The following is a 21,636-nucleotide window of genomic DNA, read 5'->3' on the forward strand; positions in this document are numbered from 1 at the left end:
TACCCAGACTTATAATGTTAAATGTCTTATTTTATAATGACTGCCATCTGATAAATAAACATATTTATGAATAACACTACTGTGGGACTTGGATTTAACAAAACAAATGTAAACCCCCCCCCCATGAACTACTATAGGAAAAGAAATTCAATTTTCTGAAGTTTTGGTTTAGAATGTTAACTATCCTGAAAGAAGTAAGCAACTCCAAAACTGTCTCTCTTTCCCTGGGAAACTTCCTGAGGTTTAAAGGGAAACTTCCTGAGGTTTAAATGAGACTATGGTGCAATAGAACGGAAACTATGGAGCCATGTGAGCGCCTCACTCCGCTCTGCTCCTGTCGCTAGTGCCAGGACTACACACATAATGGAGGACTCTCATTGATTAATAAAGAAACTGCCTTGGCTTTTTGATAGGGCAGGATTTAGATAGGTGGAATAGACAGAACAGAATGCTGGGAAGAAGGGAAGTCAGACAGCCGCCATGCCTCTCCTCTTTGAGACAGACGCCATGGAGCCAGCTGCAAGGTCAAACATGCTGAATCTTTCCCAGTAAGCCACCACCTCGTGGTGCTACTACACACATTACTAAATATGGGTTAAAGCAAGATGTGAGAATTAGCTAATAAAAGGCTGAAACTAATGGGCCAGGCAGTGTTTAAATGAATACAGTTTTTTTTGTTTGTTTGTTTTTTTAGATTTTTCGAGACAGGGTTTCTCTGTGGCTTTGGAGCCTATCCTGGAACTAGCTCTTGTAGACCAGGCTGGCCTCGAACTCACAGAGATACACCTGCCTCTGCCTCCCGAGTGCTGGGATTAAAGGCATGTGCCACCACCACCCGGCCAGTTTGTGTATTGTTATTTCGGGTGTAAAGCTAGTTGTGCAGGAGCCAGGCAGGACTGAAAGCAGGCCTGCTCACCTTCTCACTACACACACACACATACACGCCACCACACTAACCTCTGTGCAGAGACTACACACATGCCACTACACTAACCTCTTTTGGGGACTACACATGTGCCCCTACACACTAAGCTCTATGTATTTTCTGTCTGTCTGTCTGTCTGTCTGTCTGTCTGTCGACCTTGTAGCCCTGTTTGTCCTGGAACTTGCTACATAGATCAGGCTAGCCTTGAACTCAGAGAAGGTGTGTGCCATCACTGCTGGCTTCACTATGTTGTCCAGGGCTGGTCTCAAACTCACTAGCTCAGTTGAGTTTACCCCTTCAGCCTTCCAGTAGCTGGAGAAGCTGGCAGATAGCATCAGCTGCATTTACGGTCATGTTATTGAACCATGGTGTGGAAAATGCATCCCCCACCATGTTTTGCATGTTGCCAGCAGTGACAAATCTCAGGAAAGAATTCTAAGCTGAACTCCTCCCCTGCCTTGCTATGCTTCCGGTATAACTATTGGATTGACATTAAATGATGACTTCTGTAGGTCTGTAAAGAGAAACACTGACCAGTGGTGAATTCGTTTGGAGTACTTTGTGATTCTAAACTAAGCTTTCACCAAATACTTACTTTGGTAATTCCTTGGTGCTACAGAGAAAGTCAAGTTAGAAAGACAGCAGAGGAGCCAAACCTTTACTCACTGTGACCCAAGGGAAGCAAGAGCTTTTCTGAAGGTCCACTGAATATCTAACTGCAGCAGCCTGGGAATATCCGGGTACCCTCCCAGCTGTGCCCAGAGCGTATTCAAAGATGTCTTCTCCATTATCGGGTAGCTTGAAGTGGACAGGTCAGCATTCCAGATGGACTCCATCTGAGTCTGCTGTCTAGAGAGTCAGAGCACATGAGGTAGGGGATGAAGCTCCTCTGATCACCACAGCCAGTTGAAACACGCGTCTTCTCTTCCCCACCCATGAACTGCCCACCCATGCTCCGGGGAACCTCAGTTGTACCATCAGACAGAGACAAGGGAAAGGACCACTATGACCTAGTCATCCGCTTCCTTCTTAGCCTCCTGCAGTACACAGACAAAGTCTCTTTTCCTTCCAAAGCTTTTGCTTCTTAGGGAAGAGACAGAGGAGGGGGACTGAGAGATACAAAGAGAAAAGGAAGGAAGGAAGGAAGGAAGGAAGGAAGGAAGGAAGGAAGGAAGGAAGGAAGGAAAGTGGGAAGGAAGGAAGGAAGGAAGGAAAGACAAAAAAACGAAAGCTTATTAGATATTCTTGAAATAATTTGTTCCTTAGGAGGAATCAGCTTTTCAAACATACTTTTACATGTTATTTATTTCGTATGTGTGTGGGAACATGTGAGCCATGGCATGCCTGTGGAGGTCAGAGGACACCTGTGGCATACAGTCCGGCTCTCTCGCCCCATAAGTCCCAGGAAGCCAACCCAGATGGCTAGGCTTGGCAGCCTGTGCCTTCACCTAAGGCTAAGCCATCCTCCGGCCCAGCAGCCTTCAAAAAAAAATGAGGGAGGGAGAGGTGGTGGTCAGAGGACAACTCTGTGGCTTTGGGTGTCTCCTTCCACTGTGTGGGTCCTGGAGCTTAGACCCAAAGGTGTGACCAGTGAGCGCACCCAAAGGTGTGACCAATGAGAGCACCCAAATCGCCTAAGCCATCTTGCTTATTTAAAAAAAAAAAAAAACTCAAAATTAAATGTCAAATATTTAAGTAGAAATATATGTAAATAAACCTTGCTAAAGCAGGCATGATGGCATATAGCTTTAATTCCAGCACTCACGAGGCAGAGGCATGAGAATCTTTGTGCATTCCAGGTCAGCCAGGGCTACACAAACGAAACAATGTTTCTTCTCAAAACAAATGAAACAATACACCTTGCTGAATTCACTAAGGAAATAAGTACATCCACACTCTTGTACCACATCGTAAGTGTGGGAAAGGAAAGCCCTTGGGTAGAACTAAAATAGTTTAATTTAAAAAAAATTAGACATTGTGTACCACTTATCACTGAAAGTTTAATACTACATACCCAAAGGTTTTGAAAATGTCCGGTTTTTTGTTGTCTTCAATGAATAACTCCAAGACTGGACGTTGAATTTTGGTAAAATCGGGTATCTGCTTAAAGCCAGAGACCAAGGGCACAGGCTGGCTAAGATTTAGTTTAAATACCTTTTCGATCTAGAAGCAAAATCAACAAGAACAAGTTAATACATACATAAAAGAAAGCACATTTCTCAGGTCTCAGCCTCTGGAGGAAGTGAAATGTAGAAAGGAGCACCAGGGAAAGCCAGAGGTGTTAGGAAGTTTGGCTTTGAATCCAGACAGCAGCAGAGCAGCAGAACCTATACATCTACAGCTGTGATTCCCTTTGGAGGACGGGGGAGGGGGGAGCTGAGACCATGGTCTGAAACTCTATATATGTAGCCTGGCCTTGCTTGCACTTGCTGTCTGTCTGCTTCTGTAGCCTGACCAGAGAGAGCCTTCTCCCTTTACCGTTTCCTTTCTTAGGCCTTGGCACCCATAATCACCACCTGACTCTAGCCCAGAGGTTCTCAGCCTTTCATACAGCTTCTCGTGTTGTGGGGACCCCAACCATAAAATTATTTTTGTTTCTATTTCATAACTCTAATTTTGCTACTGTTATGAATCATAATGAACATATCTGTATTTGCCGATAGTCTAAGGTGACCCATGTAGCATTCAGCTCAAGGGGTCGCACCCACAGGCTAAGAATCGCTGCTTCAGAGCCTGCCCCTCCTCTGAAACGTCCAGGGCACTGCTATTACTCCTGTCAGGTCGTTGTCGTTACTGACACGCCACCTTTCTTACTCCACCTACAAAGACCATATTTACCAAACCAGAATTAGAGGTGTTTTTGCTGTTTGTTTAACAGAGCTATAATATTTAAAATATAATTGTTATGGAAAATTCAAAATATCTTACTTTACTCCAGCAATGATCAGAAGTCTGTCCTAAGTGAAGACGCAAGTGAGCAAAGCTTGCAATTAATCAATTATTTTGACTTATTTTTTGAGACAAGGTATTATTATGAAACCTTGGATAACCTGGAACTCATTATGTAGCCCAGACTGACCTCTATTAATAATGTTAATGAGTCAGGCGGTGGTGGCACACGCCTTTAATCCCAGCACTGGGGAGGCAGAGGCATGTGGATCTCTATGAGTTCGAGGCCAGCCTGGTCTACATAGTGGGTTCCAAGGCAGCCATAGTTGCATGCACAAGAGAGAGATCATGTCTCAAACAAACTAAAACAACCCTTACTTCTTCGTCTCACACTGGAAAGAAGGAGCAGAAGGCAAGTTACCTGGCTGAATAACTGCGTCATGAAACATAGGCACTGCTTCCGCCTCTGCTCTAGCTGCTTCTGCTTGTCTGTCCAGAACCGCATCACCCTCTTCTGGTATTTATCAGTTCTGTCCAGCATGATGTACAGGTTCTGAGTCTCATACCCTTTCCCAGTATTTTGGATGGCTTTTAATCGTCTGATTATGTTGTTTCTTGAAAAAAGTCAAGAATTAGATCCATATAGTTCCCAAAGCTACCATAGCAAATCTAACTTCTGTTTCGTTCCATTCCTATCTTATTTTGAGTTCCTAAGAGGTATGAGAGCTGGTGGGAGACTTGTTAAATGAGGCCTTTATCTGATTCCTATATACAAATAAATTTCTGAGTGGTTGGTGGTGGTGCACGCCTTTAATCCGGGTGCTCAAGAGGCAGAGGCAGGCAGACTTCTGTGAGCTCAAAGCCAGCCTGCTCTAAGGAGTAAGCTCCAGGACAACCAGGGCTACACAGAGAAACCCTGTCTGGAAAACAAACAAACAAATTCTGTAGTGCTGGGTAGGGGTGGAACCCAGTACCTCACACATGCTGCGCACATGCACACCTGCTGCACACTTGCTGCACACCTGCTGCACACATGCACACATGCTACACACATGCACACCTGCTACATACATGCTGCACACATGCTGCATACATGTACACCTGCTGCACACATGCACACCTGCTGCACACCTGCTGCACACATGCATACCTGCTGCACACATGCTGCACACCTGCTGCACATATTTTCTACCACCGAGCTATGCCTCAGACTACTATCATCACTGTTTTTAAACAGTTCTGGGGGTACTAACCAATTCATATGCAAGACACAAAAGCTGGATATTTAAAGATTAGACAGTCTTTGGGGCTGCAGAGATGGCTCAGGTGTGCACATGGGACAAGGACAAAAATGTAAGCAAAACATTCATACTCAAAGAAAAAAATAAAAGTTGAAGGAAAAGAAGGGCTGTGTTGTTAGTGCAATGGCAGACAACACTAACTTAGTGTTTCTGAAACCCTGGGTCTTTTCCCTGTCATCTTAACAAAACAAAACAAAACAGAAACAATTTTAAAACCTGGGTGGTACTGGTCTAGAAATGTTAGGTTTAAATTTTTCCCGTTCGGACCAGGGTAACATTAAATATTTAAGGGTTTATCTATCTGGTATTGATTACAGAAACTACTAAAAGTATTTTTTTTTAAATATTGGGAGGTGAGAAGGCTAGCTGGGCATGGTAGCTGTTATCCAGCACTCAGGACACCAAGGTAGGAGGACTGTCATGAATTTGAGGTCAGCATAGACTACATAGTGAGTCTATGTTGTTCTGGACTATGGGAGACCATGTCTCAACAAAAACAAACAAACAAAAAACCCTCAAAGAATTCATAGTTGATGTACATTTAAATTCCCTTGGGGGGAGGAAAGGTATATTATTCTACAAGTGGTGACCAAGTAACTAGGAATGAAAAATAAGAGACCCAGATCTCATAGTAGAGTGGTGTGAGCCAAACGTGCAAGGAAAACAAACTGAGAAAGACTTTTGTTTGGTTGTGAGACAAGTTCTCCTGGCTTGCCTGGAACTATGTAGACCAGGTTCTCCGTCTCTAAGTCTCTGTCTCTCTTTCTCTCTTCCCTCCCCATCTGCTTTATCTCAATAAAACTCTTCAGTTTTGCCTTCTGGCGAGTGAGGGCCTCTGGCTCTCACCTGGCAAGGTCTCCTCTTGCCATGGGTTCTTACCTGCTGCCAAAGTCCCTCTGACTCAAAATCATTGCAGGTGTAGACTACCATGCCTGGCCTTTTTTGATATTAAAAAAAAAAAATCAGGGCCAACAATAAAGTTGCTATGGTAACACAAGGTGTTAATTTCCCACTTCAGATGTGATGCAGAGCCACGTCTGATGGCCCATGTCTATACTGCTACTCAGCCAGAGGCTAAGAGATGGAGTCCAGTTTGGGCTACACAGTGAATTTCAGGTCAGTGTGGGCTTCAGGGGGAGCCTTATCTCAAAACTAAAGCAGAATAAATAGGTAGATCAGGCTGCTGCACATGCCTGTAATCCCCATATTGGTGGAGTATTGGTAGGGAAACAGGTTGTCCCGGCCAGCCTCATGGGAAGGTTCCAGGAGAGATGCAGAACAGGTGTAGGGGGACAGAGAACAACATCTGGAATCCTCCAGTCTCCTCTAGCTTTTCCGTGCAATACACACACACACACACACACACACACACACACACCCTCTAAGCCCTGAATGCTAAATGTACACACTCCTCCTGCCTCCAGCTCCCAAGAAGTAGAACACAAGGATGTGCTGACTTCCTTTTATTGTCTTAAACCTCCATCCTGCAGACCCTCAATGATCACAGCATATGATATGAGCCTAGAGGGATGGCTCAGTGGTTAAGAGCAGTTGCTGCTCTTCCAGAGGACCCGAGTTTGATCCCTAGCACACACATCATAGCTCACAACTGACTATAACTCTGTCTTCAGGAGATCCAACATCCTCTTTGAGCACAGGCCTAGCATGCATGCTGCAGATATGCATGCTGCAAACAAAATGCTCCTACATGTAAAATAAAAACAAAATAATTAGAAGCTGGGCAGTGATGGCATGTGCCTTTAATTCCAGCACTTGGAGGTAGAGACAGGTGGATCTCTGTGAGTTTGAGGCCAGCCTGGTCTACAAGAGCTAGTTCTAGTTCCAGGAGAGGCTCCAAAGCTACAGAGAAATCCTGTTTTGAAAAAAAAAAAAATAGAACACATGGCATGACAAACATGAAAATTCTAGGCAGTGAAGAAAGTTGCTCAACCTCAGGATTATAGCAGAAAAAATGGTTATGTATACTAATTGTACCTACCTGGCCAGCTGGATCAGCCTATAGGCAACATACTTGCGGCACAGATACCCCAGCCTAACTGTATTCATATGAAGCAGTTCAATTATGAGATTCCTGGCAATTGTGTGGTACTGTGAAGGAAATCCAGAAGTTTGTGCAGCCTCATTTAATATAACCAGGTTCTTCCTTTGAGCCTCCACATCAACGAAGTATCTGTCTTCAGGGAGCTGGGCAGTGAGAGGGGACCCCATGGCCTTGGCTTTCCTGGTGTCAGAAGCTGGGGTTAGAATCCAGGGCTTATCTATAGCGGGGAGCCGTGGTCTCTGGCCCCTTGCGGAAGGTACGGCCTGTGATGTCTGGGAGAGTTGAGGGCTAAGAGACGCTAGTGTTGCAGTAGGCTTCTCTAGACCCGAAGGGGCTTTCTCACCAATGTGCGGGAGCTTCGATCCTGGTATCCCAGAACTGGTGACATAAGGCTGGAACATTCCAAGTGGTTTCATGTCGAAAGAATCTTGGAGTACCCCAGTTTCTTCCAAAGTGTCAGGAACCTTTGCTATTCGGATCTTCTCTGTAGGGAAAGGTGCCAGAGAGGCACTGGGATGAGCTCTGGCCGGTTCAGGTTTTGGAGGGGAAACAGCTCCTGACCATTTCTGAGGGACTGAAGAGGGAGAAATTCTCTGAGGCTCTCCAGGGATTGAGAGCTCCTCTGCTGTGGATGGATGCAGTGGGACTGGAGTTATTCTTAGAGAGGACTCTTCTTGCTCCGCAATGATCAGCGGCGGCCTTTGCTGTCCTTGCATGAAGGGAACTTGTTCGTGGATGGCTGGAGGCTGGTAGGGGAAGAGTCTGGATAGTAGGAGGTTTTTGGAGACATCAAAGCCTCCAGGAAACTCTCCAGAGGTGGGGAGGACCCCAGCTGTGGGAGGTGGTGTCAACCTTTTGGAGGGGAAGGGGATTCCTGGTATTAGAGGTGGCTGAATGTCTCCAGTTTTGAAGAAATGCCAAGGAGCAAAGGGCAGCTCTGGAGTGGAAGGAGTCTCAGGTTTTGGGAGCTGCCTTCGGGTAGGAGGGACTTCTGGTGTTAGGAGCTGTGTGGGGGTGACTTGCCCTCTGTCTGTGCGAATCTGTTTGTAAGTAGGAGAGAGGTGTGGTTCTTCAAGCTTCTCAGAGTCAGGAAGAATGTTCAGTCCTAGGCCTATCCTAGGAGGAAGTGGGGTTTGCCTTAATTTCTGAAGTGGAATAGCTAGAGGAAAATCCTGCAATTGTTGAAGTAGTCTGTCGGGAGAAGAAACCAATGCAGCAGGCTTTTCTGAGGTAAGAGGAATACGAAATGCTGGCTGATATCTAGCGATTCTTGGTGCTTGTAATTGCTCAGGAGTAATGACGTTTGCTGCCCTTTGAACCTTTTCTGGCATGATTAAACCCCCCCATTTCCAGGCCAGTTCTTCAGTGAGCGCATCTTCTAATGCTGCCACCTGCTCAGAGGTAAGGGTGACAGCCGCTGCCTGAGTTTGCTCCTGGGTAAAAATGACACCCAAATCCTGGGCTCTGTCAAGTGTGATAGTGAACATTAGTGTTTGTGTCTCTCCTGGACCAAGCTGGCCTGGCAACGGGGTCTGCCAGGGTGTACGGGGAAGTTGCAATGCCTGTACTTGCTCAAATACCTGGGTCTGCCCTGGTGTGAGGTTGGTTCCCAATACCTTGCCCTGCCTCTGTGGAAGTGGAACTCCAAATTGCTGGGACCATTGAGTGCTTAGTGGGATTTCAATTGTCTGGGTCTGTTTAGAAGCCACAGCTGGTTTTGGTGTCTGGATAGACGCTGGGATAATAGGAATTTTTAGGGGTTGAATCTGCTCTGTAGTAGGACGGCCCCTCAATGTTGCTGCCTGTTTATGAGTTAATGTAGCCTCCAAACCCTGGAATTTCTTTGGAGGAAGAGTGCCCTTTTTCTGTAATCTTGAAGGAGTGAAACTGATCCCCAGGGCTTCAGCCTGCTCAGGAGAGAGAGTGATCCCCAGGGCGTCAGCCTGCTCAGGGGTCAGAATGATTCTCTGGGCCCTGGCCTGTACAGGGGAGAGAGTGAGCCCTAGGGCCCGGGCCTGCTGAGGGGTCAGACTGCTTCTCCGTTCTTTGGCCTGCTCAGGAGTGAAAGTGACTCCCAGGGCCTGGGCTTGCTCAGGGGTCAGACATATCTTCTGTACCTTGGCTTGCCTAGGGGTTAGAGTGATTCCCAGGTCCCGGGCCTGCTGAGAACTGAGAGAGATCCCCAAGGTGTGAGTCTGCTCAGGAGTGGGACTAATCTTCAGAGCCTGGACCTGCTCAGGGGTCAGAGTAACTTCCAAGGCTTCAGCCTGTTGGAGGGTGGGAGCAATCCTCAGAGCCTGGGCCTGCTCAGGGGTGAGAGTGATCCCTAGGGCCTGGGCCTGCTCAGGAGTTATACTGATCCTCTGGGCCCTGGCCTGCTCAAGGGTGAGAGTAATCCCCAGGGCCTGGACCTGCTGAGGGGTCAGACTGATCGTCAGTGTGTTGGCTTGCTCAGGTGTAAGAGTGATGCCCATAGCTTGGGCCTGCTGAGGGGTAAGACAGATCTTGTTTATCTGGGCCTGTTGAGGGGTAAGTTTGAGCCCCAGGACCTGGGCATCCTCGGGACTGAGGCTAATCTCCTGTGGTAGACTTTGTTTGGGAGTGGGAGTAATTCTCAGAGCCTCAACCTGCTCAGGGGTCAGGCTGACCCTTTGCTCCTTAAAAGTGTCTCCCAAGGCTTCAGCTATCCCCAGGGCCTGGACCTGCTCAGGGGAGAGAGTGATTCCTAGGGCCTGGGCCTGCTCAGGAGTTATACTGATCCTCTGGACCCTGGCCTGCTCAAGGGTGAGAGTAATCCCCAGGGCCTGGACCTGCTGAGGGGTCAGACTGATCGTCAGTGTGTTGGCTTGCTCAGGTGTAAGAGTGATTCCCATAGCTTGGGCCTGCTGAGGGGTAAGACAGATCTTGTTTATCTGGGCCTGTTGAGGGGTAAGTGTGAGCCCCAGGACCTGGGCATCCTCGGGACTGAGGCTAATCTCCTGTGGTAGACTTTGTTTGGGAGTGGGAGTAATTCTCAGAGCCTCGACCTGCTCAGGGGTCAGGCTGACCCTTTGCTCCTTAAAAGTGTCTCCCAAGGCTTCAGCTATCCCCAGGGCCTGGGCCTGCTCAGGAGAAAGAGTGATTCCTAGGGTCTGGGCCTGCTCAGGAGTTATACTGATCCTCTGGACCCTGGCCTGCTCAAGGGTGAGAGTAATCCCCAGGGCCTGGACCTGCTGAGGGGTCAGACTGATCGTCAGTCTGTTCGCTTGCTCAGGTGTAAGAGTGATTCCCATAGCTTGGGTCTGCTGGGGGGTAAGACAGATCTTGTTTATCTGGGCCTGTTGAGGGGTAAGTGTGAGCCCCAGGACCTGGGCATCCTCGGGACTGAGGCTAATCTCCTGTTGTGAACTTTGTTTGGGAATAGGAGTAATTCTCAGAGCCTCGACCTGCTCAGGGGTCAGGCTGACCCTTTGTTCTTTGCCTGGCTCAGGAGTAAAAGTGTCTCCCAAGGCTTCAGCTATCCCCAGGGCCTGAGCCTGCTCAGGGGAGAGAGTAATCCCTAGGGTCTGGGCCTGCTCAGGAGTTATACTGATCCTCTGGGCCCTGGCCTGCTCAAGGGTGAGAGTAATCCCCAGGGCCTGGACCTGCTGAGGGGTCAGACTGATCGTCAGTGTGTTGGCTTGCTCAGGTGTAAGAGTGATTCCCATAGCTTGGGTCTGCTGGGGGGTAAGACAGATCTTGTTTATCTGGGCCTGTTGAGGGGTAAGTGTGAGCCCCAGGACCTGGGCATCCTCGGGACTGAGGCTAATCTCCTGTGGTATACTTTGTTTGGGAATAGGAGTAATTCTCAGAGCCTCAACCTGCTCAGAGGTCAGGCTGACCCTTTGCTCCTTAAAAGTGTCTCCCAAGGCTTCAGCTATCCCCAGGGCCTGGGCCTGCTCAGGGGAGAGAGTAATCCCTAGGGTCTGGGCCTGCTCAGGAGTTATACTGATCCTCTGGGCCCTGGCCTGCTCAAGGGTGAGAGTAATCCCCAGGGCCTGGACCTGCTGAGGGGTCAGACTGATCGTCAGTGTGTTGGCTTGCTCAGGTGTAAGAGTGATTCCCATAGCTTGGGTCTGCTGAGGGGTAAGACAGATCTTGTTTATCTGGGCCTGTTGAGGGGTAAGTGTGAGCCCCAGGACCTGGGCATCCTCGGGACTGAGGCTAATCTCCTGTGGTAGACTTTGTTTGGGAGTGGGAGTAATTCTCAGAGCCTCAACCTGCTCAGGAGTCAGGCTGACCCTTTGTTCTTCGCCTGGCTCAGGGGTAAAAGTGTCTTCTAAGGCTTCAGCTATCCCCAGGGCCTGGGCCTGCTCAGGGGTGAGAGTGATCCCTAGGGCCTGGGCCTGCTCAGGAGTTATACTGATCCTCTGGACCCTGGCCTGCTCAAGGGTGAGAGTAATCCCCAGGGCCTGGACCTGCTGAGGGGTCAGACTGATCGTCAGTGTGTTGGCTTGCTCAGGTGTAAGAGTGATGCCCATAGCTAGGGTCTGCTGAGGGGTAAGACAGATCTTGTTTATCTGGGCCTGTTGAGGGGTAAGTGTGAGCCCCAGGACCTGGGCATCCTCGGGACTGAGGCTAATCTCCTGTGGTAGACTTTGTTTGGGAGTGGGAGTAATTCTCAGAGCCTGGGCCTGCTCAGGTGTCAGGCTGACCCTTTGCTCTTTGCCTTGCTCACGGGTAAAAATTTTTCTCAAGGCTCCAACCATCCCCAGGGCCTTGGCCTGCTTAGGGGTGAGAGTGATTCCTAGAGCCTGGGCCTGCTCAGGAGTTAGACTGACCCTCTGGGCCCTGACCTGCTCAAGGGTGAGAGTAATCCCCAGGGCCTGGACCTGCTGAGGGGTCAGACTGATCGTCAGTCTGTTCGCTTGCTCAGGTGTAAGAGTGATTCCCATAGCTTTGGCCGCCTGAGGGGTAAGACAGATCTTATATAGCTGGTCCTGTTGAGGGGTAAGTTTGAGCCCCAGGAACTGGGCATTCTCAGGACTGAGGCTAATCTCCTGTGGTAGACTTTGTTTGGGAGTGGGAGTAATTCTCAGAGCCTGGGCCTGCTCAGGGGTCAGGCTGACCCTTTGTTCTTTGCCTGTCTCAGGGGTAAAAGTGTCTCCCAAGTCTTCAGCTATCCCTAGGGCCTGGGCCTGCTCAGGGGTGAGTGTTATCCCCAGGGCCTGGGCCTGCTCAGGGGTCAAACTGACCCTCTGAGTCTTGACCTGATCAGGGGTGAGAGTGAGCCCCAGGGCTTGGGCTTCCTCTCGGGTGATGTTGATCTGTTGTGCTTGTACCAGCTGAGAGGCGAAAATGTGTCCCTGCGCTTGGGTCAGCTGGGGGGTGAGGGCTAGCCCCAGAGCCTGGGCCTGTTCAGGGGTGAGATTAATCCTTTGTGCTTGGACCTGCTGGGGGGTGAGAGAGACCCCCAGGACTTGGGCCTGTTGAGGGGTCAGACTGACCCTCTGTGCCTTTGTCTGCTCAGGAGTGAGAGTGAGCCCCAGGCCCTGGGCCTGCCAAGGGGTGAGGGTGATCCCTAGGGTCTGGGCCTGTTGAGGGGTCAGGCTGATCCTCTGGGCCTTGGTCTGCTCAGGAGTGAGGGTAATCCCTAGGGTCTGGGCCTGTAGAGGGGTCAGGCTAATCCTGTGGGCCTTGGCTTGCTCAGGGGTAAGAGTGATGCCCAGGGCCTGGGCCTGCTCAGGAGTGAGAGTGATCCCCTGACCCAGGACCTCCTGAGATGTGAGAGTAATGTCTTTTGCTTGGATCTGCTGGAGGGGCAGAACTGTTCTTTGGGTAACTGTGACCCCAGATATCTGTACTTGTTCAGCAGTTGTTTGGGGGATTTGCATTTGCTCTGGAGTGGATGTCTGCTCCAGGATGCCAGGAACTGTCAGCTGAGACCCTAGTTCTCGTTCCTCTTCTGCTGTGGGAGGAGCGCTCTGTGCTTTTCTCATGTGTCCATGGCTAGGAGGACCACTCGGAGCCTGTGGCATTGAAATCGAAGCTATCTGGGCCAACTCAGGGACAGACCTTGGGAGGAGCTGTGCAAAGCCAAGGGTGGCCCTGGAAGAGGAGGGCTGCTTCTCCTCAAGGGGCTCCACCGTGTCAGGATCCACTTGGAATAATGGCACTTGACTCGTCGGGGGTTTCAGGACTTTCATAGACCTGGATGTTAGCACCACTGCACTCTGGGTAAACATCTTTGACAGCTCTTTAGCCTGGCCCTCAGCCTTCACTAGCTGTTTCAACTTGCTGCCTTTCAGCCGCTGGCCATCTTCTGCCTCTCTCACAGCCTTCGGCTTCTCCTTGTCGGTCTCCTGAGCCTGGCTCGCCTCTGACCCTTCTGATGTTTGTCTCCACTCTCCCAGCTGTTCCGCTCTCTCCCTTCCTCTCTGCTTTTGCTCGCTCTCCCTTTGAAGTCTTTGCTCTTCTTTCCAGGCCTCCTCTTCCTGCTTCTGTGGCTCTTGCCTTTCCTCCATCCTTCTGCCCACTGTTGTGCCCTCCCATTCTCCTTCTAGCTCATCCAAGAGTGTTTGAACGAGTTTCCTAATCACGGGGTCTGTCATCTCACTTAAGAGCACATTTCTGATTTCAGCCTTGGAACTCATGAATGTCTGCTTAGGATGCAGCTGTGGTGTAGTGAGGGCTAACTTTTGTTTGATGACCATTTCTCGAAATTGTTTCTTTCTTGCCTCTTTGTATGTCCTCACAGTTTTAGTTACAGTTTCGGTCACTTTTTGGATGTATTCCTCCATTTTTAACTTTATGGTGTTTAATTTTTCAACTTCCACTCTTCCTAAGGCGTCCTCCTCCTCCTGTATAATCTTTGGATCAAAAGCCTTCCCCACGTTATTCATTTTCTCTCTTAGGAAAGCCAATATGGCTCTCTGAAATGATTCTAGATTACTCCTGCCTTCGGGGCTTACTGTCATCTGTTTAGGGGTCCTGGGCTGTAATTTACTGTGTGCTTTTGTGGAGCCTGGCATGTCTTCAGTCTTCCCTGGCACGGGCTTTTTCCCTTTGGTTTCTGTTTTGGGCGGCTCTGGGATCTCCGGCTGGATTATCTTGGGCAGTTCTACTTCAGTCTTGGCTTCTTTTTCCTTTGGCCTAACAGTGGGTTCTATTTTAGCCTCTGATGGCACTGGGCTTTTTCCAAGTGAGTTTTGTGATTTGACCTTCTTGAGCCGTTCCCACATGTTACCTGTTCCACTCTGGACTCCTTGGCCCTTCGGTTTGCCTTCTAAAAAGGATTTCTCGCCTTTTCGCTTCACGTCCAGTGCTTGTAGATCAGAGAATTCACTAGTCTCCGACTCTGAGACTACCTTTTCCTCCTCTAGATTTGCAGCCAAGGTCTCGACTGACTGTAGGGAGGGAAGGTACAGCTTTCTCTGGGCATGATCAACCTGATCTTCAACTAGCAACTTAGCTGCTTCTGGAGCCGCTTCGCCTTGGGCTATGTGTGACATTGTGGAGTCCCACTTTATTGCGGGGACTCCGACCCCTTTCTTCTGGGACTCATCCATAATATTTTCGAGCTCTTTGTTTAAAAGAATGTCAGTCTCCCCTGGCTCCATATCTTTGCCTATGGGTATTTTCGCCAACAACGTTCTAAAGGATACAGATGGGAACAATAGTTGACGTCCTAGAAAATTTTTGATTCGAATAAGTTGCTCGCTCTTTTCCTCACTCTCTTTAAGTCTCTGATGAAGCTTTTCATTTTCTTCACAGAGATGTTGGAAGGCCTTCTGTGGGATTTCTTTTTCTTTTTTTTCTTCTTCCCCTTCCTCTTCTTCATCCCCAACCATGTTCCTAAATTGGGAGCTTATGAGCTTCAGCTCCTCGTTGACTGTTCTCAAGGCTTTGGAGAGATTCAGCAGTGTTGCTGAGATGTATTTGATGGCGTTGTTTTCCAGTTTGCTGAACATGCCTGTGCTGATGAGTTCCTGTAACATGTCTTGAATTTCTGAAACTTTAGTATTTACTGCAAGCTGGTCACAGATCATCTGATCCGGTCTTAAAGCGTGGGCCGTGGCGGGTCGCTTTACAACGCGTTCCTTCCAAGCTTTCCAGAGAGTGCCACGAGTCACTGGGAGAGAAACGAAACAATGCAGCGTCATTTCTTCTTTTCTGCTGTGCCTACGGAGCTCAACCTCAGCTCCTGAGTACAGACAGGGCAAACGCTCATCAGAAGGGTTTAATGTGTTCGATTTTATAATCATCAGCCAAAGGTGAGATAGCCATGATCTCACTTAAGCCAGATAGTGACGATACTTGAGGGAAAGAGGCAAGCCTCCAGTGCACAAGAATGTAAATAACATGTAGATGCTCCACCCTACAAGAGCAGCAGCTGCACTGGCCTTGCCTATAGGCTGCATATATAGACTTCCCTCCAAAGATTGCTTCTCCCAAAAGAAAGCAAGAGGAGTAATAACTTTTTTTTAAAAAAGTCTCCTGAATGGTCTAAAACTAGGAATGTAGACCTAGCTGGCCTTAAACTCACAGAGATCTGCCTGCTTCTAACTCCAGAGTGCTTGATTAAAGGCGTGTGCCACCAACGCCCTTGTGTGCCACCACGCCCAGCTGTACTTTAGTTTTGGAAACAGAGTCTCTCCTGAATCCAAAGCTCATCAAATCAGTGGCCCTGTCTGGCCAGCACAGTCCAAGGACCCCCCAGCTCTACAGTCCAGGACTACAGATGGCCCTGGCTGCACCCCAAGTTTGTATGTAGATGTTGGGTCCCACACTCAGGACCTCGCGCTTGTGTGGCAAGCACTCTTTTGGCTGAGATGTGGTAGGACTGAATGAAATGGAGCTTCACTGTGCGCTCTTTATCCCAAGCAAATCCCAGGGCAAATTTCACTGAGTGGCATCTTATAACATCTCCTGATTGTTTCTCCAGATTCCTAAGGACGTTGAACACAAGGAAAAGTCTGAGAAACTCTGGCAGCTAAGAGGGAGCTAAGCAGATGAGACAGCCCAAGGTAATGCGGTGCTCATATCCCAAACAGGAAGAGACAGTAGGTAGGTGAGGGCCAGGAGGTCTGAATATATTAAGCAATTTAGCTAACAATAATGTGCCGATGTTGGTTTCTTTCTCCTTTCCTTTTTCTTTTTTGGTTCTTTGAGATGAGGTTGAACTTTTGCTGTGTAGTCAAGGCTGCCTCTGGATCCTCTGGACTTTACCTCTCAAATACTGAATTACAAGTGTGAGCAACCACACCTAGCTTCAACTTTGGCTTCTTAAATGTAACTAGGGCACATACTAATGTGAGAGATATAATCAAAGGGTGTCTTAGTTGGGGATTCTATTGCTGTGACAGAACACCATGACCAAAAGCTAGCTGTAGAGGAAAGGGTCGATTTGGCTCATACTTCCAGTCCACCATTGCAGGAAGTCAGGACAGGAATTCACACAGGGCAAGAACCTGGAGACAGGAGCTGATGCAGAGGCCATGGAGGGGAGCTGCTTACTGGCTTGCTCCTCATGGTTTGCTCAGCCTGCTTTCTTAAAGAACCCAGGACTGCCCGCCTATGGATGACCCCACCCACATGGCCTGAGCCCTCCCCCATCAATTACCAATTAAGACAATGTTTTACATCTGAATCTTTTTGGTGTGTGTGTGTGTGTGTGTGTGTGTGTGTGTGTGTGTGACGACACCCTTTCTATGTAGTCTTGGCTGTCTTGGAACTCACTCTGTAGACCAGGCTGGCCTCAAGCTGACAAAGCTCTGCCGGGTCTTATGCCTGGACCTCATGAAGGCATTTTCTCAACTGAGGCTCCTTCCTTCCTCTCAGATGACTCTAGCTTGTGTTAAGCTGACATAAAACTAGCCAGTACAAATTATCGTGTGTGTGTGTGTGTGTGTGTGCGCGCGCACGCGCGCACGCGAGCGCATGTGCACATGCATGTATGAATACATGTATGTGAGCCCATGGAGAACAGAAAAGTGGATCAGATCCTCTGGAACTGGAGTTATACACAGTTGTGACCATGTGGGTGCTGGGAATTGAACTGGGTCCTCTGGAAGATCAGGCGGTGCTGTCAACCACAGAACCATCTGCATCCCCACTCATGTAAGAGCAACCATAGAACCATCCGCCTTCCCACTGATGTAAGCTCAACCACAGAACCATCCGCCTTCCCACTGCTGTAAGCTCAACCATGGAACCATCCCCTTCCAGCTTATGTAAGCTAAACCACGGAACCATCCGCCTTCCCACTGATGTAAGATAAACCACAGAACGATCTGCCTTCCCATTGATATAAGATAAACCATGGAACCATCTGCGTATCCACTGATGTAAGCTCAACCACGGAACCATCCGCCTTCCCACTGATGTAAGAGCAACCACAGAACCATCCACCTTCCCGCTGATGTAAGATAAACCACGGGACCATCTGCATGTCCAATGATCTAAGATAAACCACAGAACCATCTGCGTGTCCACTGATGTAAGATAAACCATGGAACATCTGCATGCCCACTGATGTAAGATAAACCACGGAACCACCTGCCTGCCCTTTGATGTAAGGGGAACTATGGAGAAGTGTACAGAACTCTGTTGGGTTCCCCCCTCCCTTAAAACCTAAAAATGCTCTAAAAAAAAAAGTCCATTTAAAAGTAAAGGTAATGCCGGGCAGTGGTGGTGCACATCTTTAATCCCAGCATTCAGAAGGAAGAAGCAGGCTGATCTCTGTGAGTTCGAGGCCAGTCTGGTCTACAGAGTGAGTTCCAGGACAGGCTCCAAAGCAACACAGAGAAACCCTGTCCTAAAAAACAAAAACAAAAACAAAAAACCAAAACCAAACAAAACAAAAAGTAAAGGTGCATGCTGATGAGCCGGGGGTGGTATGTAGAGGTATATTCCTCTAACCCAAGCTCTTGGGAGGCAGAGACAAGTGGATCTAGGAATCTGAGGCCAGCCTGGTCTAAAGGGTCAGTTCCAGGACAGGCAGGAGTGGGCTGGGCTGTAGAGATGGCCCAGTGGTTAAGAGCACTGGCTGATCTTCCAGAGGATCCAGAATTTGATTCCGAGCCTACATGACAGCTTTTAACTTTCTATAAACTCCAGTTCCAGGGGGTCTGGTGGCCTCTTCTGGCTTCCACAGGCACTGCATGCACACAGTGCACAAATGTATAATGCAGGCAACACCCATACACATAAAAATAAGTAAATACATTTAAAGAGTAAAAGGCAGTAAGACTTTGCCCATGTGACCCAACTGTATTCCCAGAAACCTCTTGATATTTAGATTTTGATATTAGATATTTAGATTTAGATATTGATATTTGAATTTTGCTGCATGAGTTTGAGTCCCACAAATATCTAATAGCCAGCGAGATAAAGAAATAATTATAAAACTGTTTTATTAGGCCAGATATGGTGGCACATGCCTTTTATCCCAGCGCTCAGGAGAATGTCTGCAAATTTAAGGCCATCCTGGTCTACATATCAAACTCCAAGAGCTATTTAGACCTTGTCTCAAAAAAAATTAACAACCAACCAACCCACAAAACCTGTATTTTTGGGAGCTGGAGAGAGAGAGAGAGATCAGCAGCTAAAAGATCAATTTTCACAGAGCCTGAATTCGGTTCCCATTGTCCACATCAGGCAGCTCCCAGCCTCTATGACTCCAGGATCTGTTGCCTCTGGGCTCCATGGCACTTCACACACATGCACAAACTCACAAACAGACATCACTAGACAAGGCTTCATCTTTCAGGAAAACTGTATGGTTGAGATTCCAAATATGTGCTGCACATGCCAATGATATCACAGAAAGTGCTTTTCTGTATAAACACATCCAGGTGGGCCTCAGACCCGAACTCATGCCTCCAACCTTCCACGTGCTGAGATGACAGGCATGTGGCACCATTCCTGGTAATATTCTGTATTTTGCTGGCATTGAATTAAGTACTGCTCTAAATCCACATTGGGGTTATTTAAAATACAAAGCTTAGAGCACAGTGTGTGACACTTGTCTAAAGTCGCAGCACTTGGGAGGTAGAGGCAGGAGGATAAGGAATTTAAGGTCATCCTCAACAACCAAGCAAATCTGAGGCCAGCCTAGATTCTGTAAGAAATTGCCTTAAGAAGAAAAGAAGGAGCCAGGTAGTAGTGGCACATGAATTTAATCCCAACATTCAGGAAGCAGAGGTAAGCAGATCTCTGTGAGTTTGAGGCCAGCCTGGTCTACTGAGTGAATTCCAGGACAACCAGGGTTACACAGAAAAAAATCCTGTCTCAAAAAAACAAAAACAAAAAAAAAAAAAAACAAAAATAAAACAAAACAAAAAGGTATGTTGACCCACTCCTGTAATTTCAGCACTCAAGAAGTTGAGTAGGAGGATTACAAGTTTAAAACTAGCTTGTTCTCCATACTTAGCTCCTACAGTGAAAAAACAAACAGCAGCAATAATAAAAGTACATGGACACCCTACACACACACACTCACACTACATGCCAGACAGTGGATGCTCATGCCTTTAATCCCAGCACTTGGGAGGCAGAGACAGACAGATCTCTGTGAGTTCAAGGCCAGCCTGATCTACAGAGTGAGTTCCAGGACAGGCTCCAAAGCTACACAGAAACCCTGTCTCGAAAAACAAACAAGCAAACAACAATAACAAAAAAAAAATCAGAGACTTTTAGATCTTTTTAAAAGAAAAAAAGTATTCTGCTGTAAATGGCATACCTTAGATTCAAAGGCCTAAATAGGTTTGAAGTGAAGTGAATGATTTTAAAATGGCAGAGGGTTGTGGGGTGGGGTAGACAAGATGGCTCAGCAAGTGAAGGCACTTGCTACTAAGCCTGAGAAAGGAGTATAATCCTAGGATTTACACCGTGGAAGGAGAGAACTGACCCCCCTCAACTTACTCTCTGACCTCCATACATGGGCCCCATAGATAAATAAGTATAATTTTTTAATGTGAGGGGGCTGGAGAGATGACTCAGTGATAAGAGCACTGGCTGGTTGGTCTTCCAAAGGATTCAGTTCAATTCCCAGCTCTCACATTGCAGCCCACAACCATCTGTAACTCCAGTTCCATGACATCAGATGCCCTCTTGGGCCTCCATGGGCATCAAACATGCAAGTAGTACATAGATATACTTACAAGCAAAACGCCTGTACACATAAAATTGAAAAACAAATTAGAGGTCTGTCAGGGGTCATGTGACATGGCTCAGTTGGTAACAGCACTTGCCACTGAGCCTAACAACCTGAGTTTGACCCCTGGGACCCGCATGGTGGAACTAATCCTCCCAAATTGTCCCCGTGGTCTCCACAGCAAGCCACACACCATGGCATGATGCAACAAAGCTGACACCCTAGCTATGCAGGAGGCTGGGCAAGAGGATCACAAATTTAAGGACAGCCTAGGGAAGATAATAAGACCTCCTCCAAATAAAAATTAGCATGATTCTAGAGACCATAAAAGACATTTTATACTGAAAAACAGTCTATCAGGAAGTTATTAAAAGTGCCAACATACATGTATCTAACAAATTTAACAAGGTCCGGATGTTCCTAGGAGGCATCCTGTCCTTGAAGATACCTTGTCAGTTATTAATGGCTCTTTATTAGGTTTTTGTGGCCCAAACCTTACCAGTGATTTCAGAAACTACCTTATCCTATTCCCTCCTCACCCAATCCCAAAACGACAGGACATGAACTCCCCTGAATTCGGCGTTTCCCCTTTAAAAGTTCTGCCCTCCCAGGGCTTCCTGCCACACTTTCTGCACCCACCAAGCTGGGGTGCTGGAAAGGGGTTGGTCTAAACTTGAGTTTGAATATAAAAAACCTTCATGTAATTTGCATCGGAAATCCAGGTCCGTGAATATCATTTGGGGACCAGAAACTTGGGCATAACAAAGCCTGTCCTGGAACTCACTCTGTAAACCAGGCTGGCCTTGAATTCACAGAGATCCACCTGTCTGTGCCTCCCGAGTGCTGATAATAAGACTTAGGGATGTAGCAGCAAAGCCCCTGCTTTGAACATCTGAAGATGGGAAGCTGTAAGTTACTGCTGAGTGGTCAGGCACTAGTTAAGACTTGAGAGCAGACTTGGGGGCTGTGAGGCCCTCCCTTAACTCCTTCAAAATGCCCTGGATGACTGGCTTCAGTCATGGGGAGAGCCAACAACAGCAAACACCCCGAGGGTGAGCACCCCCTGCCCCTGAGGAAGCCAAAGGTGAACTGTTTCCAACAGACGCCAATGTTTATCCCACGGTATAAAAAAGACCCGCAGTGGAAAGGCAACCTGGAAACTCAGACATGGAGGGAGCGCACGAAGGGAAACCCAGCTTCCATAGGAGATTGATGATGATGATGCAAGCCCTAATCGGATGATGTTTCCATGGTTTGCCTTCTCCTTCTTTGGGGGTGGGAGGGAGATGAAGCCAGAGCTTCCCATGTAGACCAGGGTAGTCTGGGATTAAAGGCTTGGCCACCA

The 21,636-nt window shown here is 48.0% G+C and overlaps 1 protein-coding gene across 1 annotated transcript in view; it reads right to left on the reverse strand.

Annotated features, from left to right (window-relative positions):
* Positions 1–1,532: 1,532 nt before the first annotated feature.
* Positions 1,533–21,636, reverse strand: part of Fam186a (family with sequence similarity 186 member A) — a 39,548-nt gene continuing 19,444 nt past the window's right edge. Inside the window, exons 4-13 of the mRNA XM_042055743.1 lie at positions 12,536–15,266; positions 12,316–12,391; positions 11,902–12,120; positions 11,500–11,706; positions 11,074–11,337; positions 9,874–10,965; positions 7,115–9,726; positions 4,236–4,428; positions 2,933–3,088; positions 1,533–1,770 (exon numbers count right to left, since the gene is read on the reverse strand). Of these exons, the coding sequence (XP_041911677.1) occupies positions 1,588–1,770; positions 2,933–3,088; positions 4,236–4,428; positions 7,115–9,726; positions 9,874–10,965; positions 11,074–11,337; positions 11,500–11,706; positions 11,902–12,120; positions 12,316–12,391; positions 12,536–15,266 (7,733 nt within the window). The 3' untranslated portion in view covers positions 1,533–1,587. The remainder of the gene's footprint in view (positions 1,771–2,932; positions 3,089–4,235; positions 4,429–7,114; positions 9,727–9,873; positions 10,966–11,073; positions 11,338–11,499; positions 11,707–11,901; positions 12,121–12,315; positions 12,392–12,535; positions 15,267–21,636) is intronic.

Source organism: Arvicola amphibius, chromosome 9 (genome assembly GCF_903992535.2).
Source record: "Arvicola amphibius chromosome 9, mArvAmp1.2, whole genome shotgun sequence".
Taxonomy (NCBI): Eukaryota; Metazoa; Chordata; class Mammalia; order Rodentia; family Cricetidae; genus Arvicola; species Arvicola amphibius.